Source organism: Octopus bimaculoides, chromosome 15 (genome assembly GCF_001194135.2).
Source record: "Octopus bimaculoides isolate UCB-OBI-ISO-001 chromosome 15, ASM119413v2, whole genome shotgun sequence".
Taxonomy (NCBI): domain Eukaryota; kingdom Metazoa; phylum Mollusca; class Cephalopoda; order Octopoda; family Octopodidae; genus Octopus; species Octopus bimaculoides.
The window spans coordinates 32,727,780-32,741,517 of NC_068995.1; the positions used below are offsets into that span (position 1 = coordinate 32,727,780).

General features: G+C 36.6%; 1 protein-coding gene across 3 annotated transcripts in view; it reads right to left on the minus strand.

Annotated features, from left to right (window-relative positions):
* LOC106878218 (lysosomal acid glucosylceramidase) overlaps positions 1 to 13,738 on the minus strand; it is a 73,396-nt gene that overhangs the window by 6,423 nt on the left and 53,235 nt on the right. For all 3 annotated transcript variants that reach the window (XM_014927369.2, XM_014927367.2, XM_052973233.1), the window contains 3 exons: positions 8,135 to 8,372; positions 4,660 to 4,884; positions 915 to 1,078 (listed from right to left, as the gene is read on the minus strand). In XM_014927369.2, the coding sequence (XP_014782855.1) occupies positions 915 to 1,078; positions 4,660 to 4,884; positions 8,135 to 8,372 (627 nt within the window). The remainder of the gene's footprint in view (positions 1 to 914; positions 1,079 to 4,659; positions 4,885 to 8,134; positions 8,373 to 13,738) is intronic.

The window sequence follows — 13,738 nt, forward strand, 5'->3', positions numbered from 1 at the left end:
GTCATTGATGACAGATGAGTGTCCACTACGCTCACAATCTTCAAGGCTAAGGTCTCCACTGCAAAATTGTTTAAACCATTTTCGAGCTGACCACTCACTGGTCATTTCTTCACCAAACATTTTGTTGATATTGCAAGCAGTTTCAGCTGCTTTACATCCTTTTTTGAAGTTGAATAGCAAAATTGCTAGAATACCGCGCTTTGACAGTTCCATTTCAGATGACTGTAACAACGGTGAAAAAAATATCAATGTTAATTTATTGATGCATTTCGGCAAGTTTATGTCTGTTTTATCAGACAATTCAAAAGTAAAATGTTTTTAAAAAATTCAAGACGCTGCAAAAATCTGGTACAAATTCTTCATGGTTCAAAACGTTGCTTACTTTTCACTCAACCTAATACAATATCTTGGGAGAAGTTACAATTACAGGTACTTCTTTACTGACTTCAGAGCAATGAAAGTCAATCTTATAGAGTTTGAGCTGACAAATGAAGAGACTAAACTAGGTAAACATAAAACAATAGTGATCATCATAATCAAAAACTACAACAGCTTTAACCCTTTAGTAATCAGATTACTCTGTCAAATGTAATACTTATTTATCTTCGTTGTTTTGAATTACTCATGATGATCTTGTAGCTTCAAGATTTCAAATGATGTCATTGTTTACTTTTAGAATAACACTCTAGGGTAAGTGTGAGAGGCCAAATCTAGATGGTTTGAACTTATAACAAGGTAGAATATTTGTGCCAGATATGGCCAGTTTAAATACTAAAGGGTTAACAAGACTACATGAACACAAAGTCATCAGAAAAAAACCTGTAGTAGTTTACAGGGTATTCTCATTTTTTTGTTTGTTTTGTTTTTGTATTTAAAATATATGAATATCAAAACTATTGTATTTCAAAGTTTACCTGAAATGTGCCATTATATAGTACATGGGCTGTTTGTAGAATTCCCCAGCTGTTTTATTAACAATAATAGCACTGTCAACAAAATTCTTGGCCCAATTTGGACCACCTTCAAGATCAAGAGCCATATTCCAGTCTGTCCAACCCGTAACCCAGTGATTCAAATCCTGTTGTTAAAAAAAATGAAATGGTTAAACATCATACATCATATTACTTAATGTGAGTATATGCACTATTTACTACTGAAAAAAAGATAGTTCAACCTTTAATATAAAAGACTGAGACTTCTGGTGGCTTTCTGTGCTTGAGAAGACATACCAATCTAAGTAAAATAATGGCTGCCCATGCATACAAACATGTCCTCTCCATCCCTCTCTCAGCCAAGAGATCCTAAACTTGCGGGCTCATGGGTGCTGGTGCCATGTAAAAGTGCCCATGCCAGTGTCACACAACAGTGCCCATGCCTATGCTATGTAAAAGCACTTGTGCCCATGCTGGTGTTACATAAAAGTACCTGGGCCCATGCCAGTTCCACATAACCACTTCCCATACCGGTTCCAAGTACATAACTGCTTCCCATATTGCATTCAGGCACATCACAGTGCCCATGCCTATGCTATGTAAAAGCACTTGTGCCCATGCTGGTGTTACATAAAAGTACCTGGGCCCATGCCATGTAAAAGCACCCATGCCAGTTCCACATAACCACTTCCCATACCGGTTCCAAGTACATAACTGCTTCCCATACTGCATTCAGGCACATCACAGTGCCCATGCCTGTGCTATGTAAAAGCACTTGTGCCCATTCTGGTGCCACATAAAAGCACCTGGACCTGTGCCATGTAAAAGCACCCATACCACTTCCAAGTAAAAGCATGCCAGTGCCACATAAAAGTGCTCATGCTGGTGCCACATGAAAATGTCCAAGCCAATGCAATATAAAAGTGCCCAGTACACACCATAAAGAGGTTGGCATTAGGAAGGGCATCCATCCATAGAAACCACGACAAATGGAACTCAGGTAGCCCTTCAGTTGGCCAACTCCTTTCAAACTGTCCAACCCATGCCAGCATGAAGAACGAACACTAAAAGATAATGATGACTTCTTACACCCCTCACATAAGGCCTTATAATTTTAGAGAAAGGGGTCATGTGTATGACCTTTCTAAGGGTCTTAGCAGTGTAAGGTGAAGTGAAATTGCTTTGTCTAAATATTGGAAACTACATCTTTATCCCAGCTTGCCTGGACTTGCCTCTTGCTCTTCAACATTCATACTTTTCACTCACTGGTGATAGTATGTACTCAAACTTAGTATAAACTAAAGATGACAACAATATAGATGTAACTGCTCTGGCAATGGCTTCTGGGAAACACAACGTGAGAAACACCTGTCACTTCTAACTTAAGAATTCTGCTAACAGATGGTGCAGTATAATTTTCATATGAATTTCAAAAGCAAAGTCAAGATTCTTATGAACTGAATACAATATGAAAGAAAGAGAAAAGCTTAAGTTAAGTGTTGCTGGTTATGTTTAGGGATTTTCATAAACTTGTTCTCTATTAAAGATTATATTGATCTTTATCTTTGGCACAGGTGTGTGTGTGTGTTCATGAAAGTTTTTGTAGAAGGAAAATAAAACTATTCAACTTTGGTATATAATTCATTGATTTAATTGATGTCACAATTTGTGCTAACAATAACTTCTTTTATAGAATACATTCATCTATGAAAGAAAGGAAAAAACAAAGACATATGTATTTTTGCTTTGTTCATTTTTCCATGTTTTTCCATGCTAATATGAGTTAGACAAATATATCATTGAAGCATTGTTTTACAGCTGGATGCCCTTTCTGTCACTAACCCATACCTGTTTGTCAAGTAAGGGATTTCTAACTTCACATATTTTTGAAAATGTAAATCCAAAAGATGAATTTTTTTGAGAAGATAAATAACAACATCTTATAGCTCTGCAATTTTCAGCAAAACAAAAATGTAAACACATACACAGACACACACACATACATGCATGTACATACATACACATACATGTATGTATGTGTGTATGTGTGTGTATATAACTGACACTCTCAGTTACAACAATGAGGCTTCCAACTGATTTGATCAACAGAACAACCTGCTTCTGAAATTAACATGCAAGTGGCTGAGCACTCCACAGACACACATACCCTTAATGTTCTTCTCAGGAAAATTCAGTGTGACATAAAATGTGACAAGGCTGGCCCTCTAAAATACAGGTGCTACTCATTTTTGCCAGTTGAATGAACTGGAACAATGTGAAATAAAGTGTGTTGCTGAATGACACAATGTGCTGCCAGAAATTGAACTCACAACCTTACGACTGTGAGCCAAATACTCCTAACCACTAAGTCATGTGACTTCACTGAATATATATATATATATCGAAAATTAGGGAATGGAGTAGGTAAAATCCAGGCTACATTGGTTTCATAGCTCACAGAACCTCAGAAGTAGTAAATTATTCAAACAAGAGGTGTGTGTATATATATATATATATATATATATATATATATATATATTATTTACATTATTTATATTATATATAATATTTATATATTATTTTCATATATGTACATATATATATATATATATATTATTTACATTATTTATATTATATATAGTATTTATATATTATTTTCATATATGTACATATATATATATATATATACTAATGGTATTTATATATACCCCATTATTAGACTATTTTTCTTAGTCATTGCACGGTGATTGCTATAAGCTTTAGGCTTATATAAATACCATTATTGTTATTTACAGGATTGTAAAACCCAGCGCTGTATAACAAGACCATTCACACCGAAAGCATATATATATACATCTACACATACAATGGTCTTCTTACACTTTCCATCTACCAAATTACTGACAAAGCTTTCACTAGCCCAGAGCTACAGGAAGACACTTGCCTAAGGTGTTATGCAGTAGGAAGCAAACATCTTAACCACACAACTATGCTTACCAGGATACATATTCCTGATTTAAAATTTTATGAGAAACGAACCCTAAAAGTTAAGAGAATTTATTATACTTCAATTTTCACTTTAATCTGACTCAAACTCAGAATTCCAAGTTTGTCCCATTTCTCTTGCTCCCATTTCTAGTTTTCTGCATCACCTGACTTTTCCGCTGATATAGACACAGCTGCTATATGTATATTAACCCCTTGTCTCCCAAAACTCATCCTGTCAGTATAAACAAGTAGCTATCATGATACCCACTTCATAGGTGTCTAAATGTCTGTTCCTTTAACTTTCAAGCTATGACTCGAAGGCCTCTCCTTCCCATATATAAGACAATATTACACAAACCAAAACAGGGACTATATAAAGTTAAAGAGACTTAGTCTTGTGAAAGACATGTCTCTAGTGCAGCCGGTACAATAAATGCACCCTAAATACATACTGTAAAGTGGTTGGTGATATAAAGGGCATCCAGTTATAAAACCATCTCAAAAATAATCACATAAACAGCAACAACAGAATCAGTTAGTTCTTGTGTGTACCAAATTAAGAAAGATCACATTAAATTGTGAAACGGAAGAGAGAAACAGGTAGTAAAAAGACTGCAGCAGGTTGCAAGTAAGTTGTTCTCCTTCTAATAATTCATAAAATAACAGCTGACATCTAGAGAAGAAAAATCAATATTAGACCTTTACAACTCTGACAGTAAATAAAAGAAAAGAAAATAACCTGGATGATGTCTTTGCTATAACTTTCAGCTCGATTCCAACTTCCAAGAGCCACTTTGGGCTGAACCCATGGATAAGATGCAGCACAAGCTTCAGTTCCCAAGATGAAATGATTAGGAAACATTTCGTGTGTCTTGTCTAGAAATGACAGTGTCAAGTCAATATCTTCATACCAATGTACTGCAATGCCAGACACAAATGTTTTGGCTAAGGAGCTATTTAAAACCTTGAAGAAAAGAATACAAAAGACATTAATTTTTTTACTGAAGCCATTTGCCATAGATTTAGAAGAGAGGTAAAATGAGCTGACATTCATAACATTTCTCATTGCAAGAAATATAAAAATCCTTTTTTTTTTTTTTTTACTTGTTTGAGTCATTTGACTGCGGCCATGCTGGAGCACTGCCTTTAGTAGAGCAAATCGACCCCAGGACATATTCTTTGTAAGCCCAGTACTTATTCTATCAGTCTCTTTTTGCTGAACCGCTAAGTTACGGGGACGTAAACACACCAGCATCGGTTTTCAAGCGATGGTGGGGGGGGGGGCCAAACACAGACACATAAATATATACATATATATATACGACGGGCTTCTTCCAGTTTCCGTCTACCAAATCCAATCACAACACTGTGGTCGGCCAGAGGCTGTATTAGAAGACACTTGCCCAAGGTGCCACGCAGTGGGACTGAACCCGGAACCATGTGGTTGGTAAGCAAGCTACTTACCACACAGCCACTCCTATGCCTATGTCAACTGTTTACATTATTATCAAGGGTTTTAGTTCATCAAATGAACCCCAGTATTTATTTCAGTTTAATTAATCACTATTTGTCAGATCACAAAATTACTGGACATAAACATTCACAACATAAACAACATCGCCATTTTGTAGACTGCCGTAAATATTAAAATATATACACACTCTGGTGTAAACATAAACACATACAAACACTGACATAAACATAAACATACACATACACACACTCTGATGTAAACATAAACAGAAGTTTTCAGACTTTTTCAGTTCAGGAGAGACATTTATTAATTTCAAAGAATTACAAAACTCTAATCTCCTTCAAAGTAGGGGTCCTTTGGCTTCAATGCACCTGTTGTAGCACTCCAGTCATTTCGTGAAATCCCCATAGAAGTCCTTCAAAGTGAAAGTGTCCAGGATCCTCATCACAATTTCCTCCACCTTCAAAACAACTGCCCTGAGGTTCTCCTTCTGCTTGGGAAACAACCAAAAGCTACAGGAAGCAAGGTCTGGATTGTAGCGAGGGTGAGGGACAATTTTGATGCCCATCTCTGTCAAGTAGTTGGTTACCATGAGGCTCATCACTGAGCACCCTGAGAACAAACTTTGCACATGTTCAGATTTTCATGAATAATTCTGTGTGCAGTTGCCACACCAACTCCAAACTGTATGCTTACTGCCTTTATAGATACACGATGGTCTTCATCCAGAAAATTGAGAATTTTCTCAGCCAGCTCTGATGTTCTGATGCCTCTCTCCCTCCCACACATCTCATTATCACTCTCTCCCTCTCTATCAGCCTTGTGCTAGGGAAAAAGTTAATCCATTAGCAGTCTGGAGCATCTCTTATGTTCTATAGCATTTTTGCTCAGTTTAACACAAAGTTTTATTGCATAGCAAGCTTCCAAACATCCTGACTGCATTCAACAAATTAGTCAGCTGTGACAGTGTTTAGTTGGGTGTATTCAAACAGCTGTCTCCTTCATTCTGGAATAACAAAAGTCGGCAGGTCAGCTTATTAGATATATATACTGAAGATACACTAAAATTACAACAATCTAATACAGTTATAACTGTCTCTCCTAAAAAAGTCTCAAAACTTCTTGAATACACCTCAAACTTTGTAGTAAACATAATCTCACACACTCACACAAACTGGTGTAAACATAAACATATACACATCAGAATTCAGTACCATTTCCGTCTACTAAATTCTACTTGCAAATCATCCTAGTGCTACAGAAGATAATTGCACAAGATGCTGTGGAGTGGGATTGAACCCAAGACCATGTTGCAATGAAGTGAAGCTTTTAATTACATAGCCTTGCACCTGACAAGTTGATCATATGTCTTCCCAGATATATTTGTCACTTATATGAGATCCCCAATTGTTGTAAATGTCACATAGCTGACATATAACTGAAGAAAACTAGTAACTAACTTGTCCAAACATGAGAAACATAAGAAAAACATATATAAAAAAATACAGCAAGGAAATAAAATAACTCAAGAAGACTTTATCATAATGGTTTCAAATTTTGGCACAAGGTCAGCAAGTTCTGGGGGTGAGAGTAAGTAGATTACATTGATCCCAAAATGTTGAAAGTTGACTTTGGCAGAATTTCAGCTCAGAATGTAAAGACGGATCAAATATTACTAAGCATTTTGCTTGGTGTGCTAACAACTCTGCTAGTTTCCTGCCCAACAAGACAAGACTTTATCATATTATCATTACTAACACATCTCAAAAAGTATGTATACAATAGTTTTGCTATTGATTTGATCTTGTTAGCAAGTCATCATCAACTTCGATGTTAATTCAATATAACAAAGTATTTATAGTTTTTTGTTGAACTTTACTATGTGGTTCTTCAAGGTGGTTTTTATACTGGCCCCTATTGCGTGAGCAATCATTTCCTTCACCTGGCATTTTAAAGTACACACATACACAGTCTTGTAGACTGAATTTTGAGTATGTCCTCCAAGTTCTCAGTTACACTTTTTCAAATGTCATTGCTTATCTGTTTCTGTTTAACTTTACCAACTGAATCATTTTAAGCTTCAAGAAGATAAGAGATATGATTACTTGTTGTTGTGGTTGTTGAACCTTGTTCAAACAGACCTTTTAAGATCAAAGGCATTACAGCCATGACCAACTTGTCATTTGTTATATTTGGCAAGCCAAGTAAGATCGTTGCCAGTGCCCCTGGACTGGTTCTTGTGCGGGTGGCACATGAGATGCACCATTTTGAGCGTGGCCGTTGCCAGTACTGCCTGACTGGCTCCCGTAGGATTTTCGAGCGAGATCGTTGCCAGTGCCCCCGGACTGGCTTGTGCGGGTGGCACATAAAAGACACCATTTCGAGCGTGGCCGTTTTCGTGCGGGTGACACGTAAAAGCACCCACTACACTCTCTGAGTGGTTGGCATTAGGAAGGGCATCCAGCTGTAGAAACTCTGCCAAATTAGACTGGAGCCAGTCCTCAGTCAAATCGTCCAACCCATGCTAGCATGGAAAGTGGATGTTAAACGATGATGATGATGATGATGATTGTCAAAGGTGCACTTCTTTACTGAAGACAATAGGATATGATTTGAGGAAGATTTAGCTACTATTTCTACAGTCTCCTTCATTGGTTTGTACTCCACTGAAGATGTTCAAGTTGTGTGGCCTTACCTAACAACATCAATGCTATAAGAAGTCATTTAATTAACTACTTACTGTTTTGACCCAATTAACCATAAATGTTCGTTGATCATCAAATATCATTAGCTTCAAATTACCATAACCATAACTATGGAGGAGTGGTCCTAAATCTTTGATGATGAAATCTCGTTGCATCTGAGGTGTCCAGCCCATAGCTTGAAATGGGAATCTGTAAATCAAGCCATCTATAGGTTCGTTCTGGGCTGTTAAACCCCAGAATGTGATGTTGAAATGTTTATACTCTTCAAGGAACCTAAGTAAAAAGACAAATGAACATTTTGATAAAAAATACCAAATTTAAGGATCAAGTTACAAAATGAGACACAACTAACTTAAACTACAGGTTTTTAAGTAATGAATCACGAAATAGTTCCGATTATAGGATTGCTTGTAACATCATACAAATTACTAGAGGAATTATTTTACTGCCAGATACACTTTTCTGTCTCCTTTTTATTTGCCAGTCTACTTTTCAGTAAAAAGTTTTCAGATAGGTAGGCTGAGCAAAATAGATTAATGTATTTTGTCTACAGACACACACAACACAAATAATAAGGTTTGAAGATATATTCAAAATAGAAAAAACAATTCCCATCTTGTGTGAATTGTTTGCTATCACCTCAGAACTATCAACAAATTCTTTGTTAAGGATACAAGCATGGATTTGTGATTAAGAAGTTTGCTTTGCTACCATGTGAATGAAACTTGATAGATAGAAACTGAGTGAGAGTTTGTCATAAGCAAGCATGTATGTACATTGTACAAATGAAGTCACTTGTGATATTTGTTCTGCATTACGAAATACACACTCCTTAGTCATTGTTGCCCTCAGAAGTATGGAGAACCAGTGATTGGTCCGTTGAGAACCTGTAACTAACGATGTTACAATTTCACAAATTCTGTTAGGAAATAAATAAATAAATAAGTAGAGAATTATTTTTATATAAAGATGGGGTACAAGGTGAAATATCCCAACTGGAGTATATTTATTGTTAATTCTTTGAATAATTTCACAAGTATGAGTAATTGAAGGGAGCTTTATGCAGTCAGTTGACCTGACGGAAATAGCAACTAAATCTCCCTCAAATTACACCTACCATCCATAAAAACGGGGAAAATACAATAATCTAATTTGTAAAGTATTGGCAAATAGGGGCAAATATCCTGGGAGTACTTGCCAGAAGAGGGCATCTGGTTCTTTTGCCAAAGAGAGACCCTAGTATCTCAAATAATTTACTTTTATTCTTTTACTCTTTTACATGTTTCAGTCACTAGACTGCGACCATGCTGAAGCACCACCTTGAGGGATTTTAGTTGAACTAATTGACCCCAGTACTTATTTTCTTTTAAGTCTGGTACTTATTCTATCTGTCTCTTTTGCCAAACCACTAAGTTATGGAGATCATAAATACACCAACATCAGTTGTCACACACACACACACACACACACACACACACACACACGACAGGCTTCTTTCAGTTTTCATCTACCAAATCCATCACACGGTTTTGGTCAGCCCAAGGCTATAGTAGAAGACACTTGCCCAAGGCTTCACACAGTGGGAGTGAACCCAAAACCATGTGGTTGGAAAGCAAACTTCTTACCACATAACCATGCTTGCGACTATGGGATGTCAGAGGAAACAATCTAAGACATGTTTTAACAATTTATTTGACGTTACTTTTGATGGTGCCTAATTTATGAGAGAAGTTATTCAGGAAGCTGACACAACTGCTAATGAATTATCTGATAACCCCAATAGCCCTTGAAATACTAAATTTTCTGTGCCTAATGAATGCAGAACAGTGATAAAGTAATAATGGGACAGAAATCTCTGTTACCTTCAACTAATTAATTTAATTATTTATTTACTTTCATTAACTCATTCTTCTGCTGTTGAAGGAAATATATTTTCTGCTCTGAAATATTGATTTCAAATTTTGGCACAAGACCAGCAATTTTGGGGAAAGAGGGTAAGTTGATTACATCAATACCAGTATTCAACTGGTACTTATTTTATCAACCCTGAAAGCATGAAAGGCAAAGTCAGCCTCAGCAGAATTTGAACCCAGAATGTGAAGACAGACAAAATGCTGCTAAGCATTTCACTCTGTATGCTAAAGATTCTGCCAGCCTGCTGTCTTGAGAAAAAAGCCAACTGCCTGTGAGAGTGGAACCCAGATCTCCAGTGCACATGACAGATGTTCTACCATTGTACCAAAGTAATCCTTCACTGCTCTGCTCTAAATGATATCAAAGTAAAAACAAAAAACTGCTATTCACTGAAAACCTCAACTATTAGCACACTTCCATATACAAAAGACAAGAGTCAAACAGCTAATGTGCAGCCCATTTGAAAACCTGCCAAACATGATAAAAGCAAAAAACATCAGTCGAATGAAAATAAAGCAATTGTTTAGAATTAGAGGCAAGTTTGATGTATTTGTTAGTATAAGACAAGGCTTTCTTGATTTGGTTACATGTTGACCAAAGCTTTTAGTATATTTGTTAAAAACTCTGTTGTGGCCCTGCTATGAACTTGTCAGTTTTTGCATTTAACTTACATTTATAACGTTTAGCATTCATGTATTTATATTTCCATGTAACATTTATAGGGCAAGGTAGACATGTGACTGAAGGCTGACCTGAAGAGGATGCATCTTATAGAAAAGATGACAAAGGACTGTACAGACTAGCAATATTGCAGTGCTACACAAGACCCATCTATCTATGGAAAAAGACAACCTAACCATAAGAGTAGAGATTAAGGAGCTATAACACATGTGTGTGCGTGTGTGTATGTGTGTGTATCATTATCATCATTATTTAGCATTCATCTTCCTTGTTGGCATGGGGTGGATGGTTTGACAGGAGCTGGCAAGCCAGAGGACTGCACTACTGTTTGTTTTAGCATGGTTTTTACAACTGGATGCCCTTCCAAACATCAACCACTTTACAGAGTGGATTGGATGCTTTTTTATCTGGCACCAGCACCAGCAAGGTCAGTGTTATGATGTTCTGATGATCTGATTAGTTAGCTTTCTGCATTCACATTAATTTGCAAATATACACTTGTAATGTGTAATGCTGAGCATACATATTGATACAAACAACATGCATGTGTAATTTTGCATACTGAAATAAATAAAACAACATGAAGAAATTGTGAAATGGATGTAATCATATGGAAGTCATTTGAAAAAATAAATCTATCATCAATTCTTAAACTTCCAGACTTTATGCTTTATTTACTTCTCATAGAAAATTTTTTTGTTCAGATTCCCTGGATTTTCAGTTACATAAACATATTACATTACATTATATGGTAATTAATTAATATGTAAACAGATAGCAAAGTTTGAATACAGAGCATATTGTGAAAACTGTATGATTCTCTAAACCCATATTTTATAATGCCCACCTTATTGCTCATCACCTCTTTATCACTCAGAGCACACTCTCTCCTGGGTTAACCTATATTGCCACCCAACACCTCCTCTTACCTTTATTTCACTACCTGCCCTTATACCTCCAGGATGCCCTCCAGCCATTCTTTTTCTTCATCCTACTTCTATACATATGCTTCTCTCTCTGTCTCCTTTTCTCTCATTGTCCCTTCTTCAGTGTCCCTTTTCATCTTTACCCCTCTAACTTACCCACATGACTCCCCACACCTCTTTTAATAATTCTCTCAGGATTCCTCTCCAACATAGTCTGTTACTCCCTTCTGGTCCCCTTTCCCCTCACACGTTCTGCCCATACTGACCCCTTATAATGTTGGATAGCCCAAAACCCTACCCGCCTACCCTTACACAATCCCTTATCCCTTTTTCAACTCTATCTCTTCCTTTTTCTCAACCCCTTCCCTCTCTCCTGTTCCTTGCCATATTCTCCCATTCTTTCCTCTTACCATCTCACTCTTTACGAACACTGCTAGAGTGAGTGAGTATCATTAGATGAATAAAGGATACAAAGAAAAATTAATTAAATGAAACATACTAGAAAAATTACACAAATTGGAAATCGAATGTGTAAATACCACACAATGATGAGCAGAAAACCATCCAGAGAGTGGTCTTTCTGCTCGTAGAAGATAATAATCCACCAATATGTCCTTATGTGAAGGTACATAGCTTAAGGGGTATTCAGCTCACCCGGTGGTTTATTGTGTCCTTGAGCAAGACACTTTATTTCACATTGCTCCAGTCCACTCAGCTGGCAAAACTGAAGAGTACCTATATTTATTTTGTAGGTAAGTGTCTTCTACTATACCCGCTGACCAGCAAATGCTTTGTAGGTGAATTTGAGAGGAAGAAATCGCAAGAAATCCATTGTATATATATACATATATAAGTGTGTGGACATGGAAATTAATATTTGGTGAAGGTATATGCCTTAGTGGTTTAATCGTGTTATGAGTTCGATTCCTGGTGACATGCTGTGTCCTGCAGCAAGACACTTTATTTCACGTTGCTCCAGTTTCACTCAGCTGGCAAAAATGAATAGTACCTGTATTTCAAAGGGCCAGCCTTGTCACACTCTGTGTCATGCTGAATCTCCCTGAGAACTACATTCAGGCTACATGTCTGTGGAGTGCTCAGCCACTTGCATGTTAATTTCATGAGCAGGCTGTTCTAGTAGATTGGATCAACTGGAACCCCTGTTGTTGTAGCCAACAGAGTGCCAGTTAAATGTCACTTTCAATCAAATTGTCTAAGATAAATAAAAACTGTATTTAAATGGAATGCTATAAACCAGAACTGTTTTAAGATATCTGACAATAAATGACACTTGAAACATAAACTCGTTTTGATTTTTTTTTTTTTAATTCTAACATTTAATTCTGAAAACAATTATTAGCAGAATACTAATGTACAAATTGGTTGATATACTTAAGCTACAGGAACTAGCTGAGTGTCTAAACAATTTTACAGTTTATAAGTATCTCATGTTGCACCACCAATGCTATTCCTTGTAAGGAATAATGAGCAAGACGTCTTACTTGCTTCAGCCAAACTAACTAAAAGTATGTTATGATTGAGTCGCTGACTTTTAAGCAAAGGCATTTAAATTGTTTGCTCTTACACTTCATACAATACGTCTGCACTTATAAAACTTTCAATCAGGTTTTATCAGTTTATAATCACTACCAAGGCCATGTTAGCATTAAAAAATGTACATGCACTTCTGATGTCTAGACCATGTAATTAGATTAATTACATGAGTGATTAGATGAATGGATTAATTCATTCAGTATTTAAAAAGCAAATATATATATTGTTTGCTTCCTAACCACATGGTTCTGGGTTCAGTCCCACTACATGACACCTTGGGCAAGCATCTTCTACTATAGCCTTGGGTTGACCAAAGCCTTGTGAGTGGATTTGGTAGACAGAAACTGAAAGAAGCCTGGTGTATAAAAAAATGTGTGTGTGTGTCCTCCCCAGTGCTTGACAACTGGTGTTGGTGTGTTTACATCCCTGTAACTTAGTGGGTCAGCAAAAGACATTGACAGAATAAATACCAGGGGTCAATTCATTCTACTAGAACTTCTTCAAGGCAGTGCTCCATTATGGCTACAGTCTAATGTCTGAAATAAGTAAAAGAGTAAAAGATAT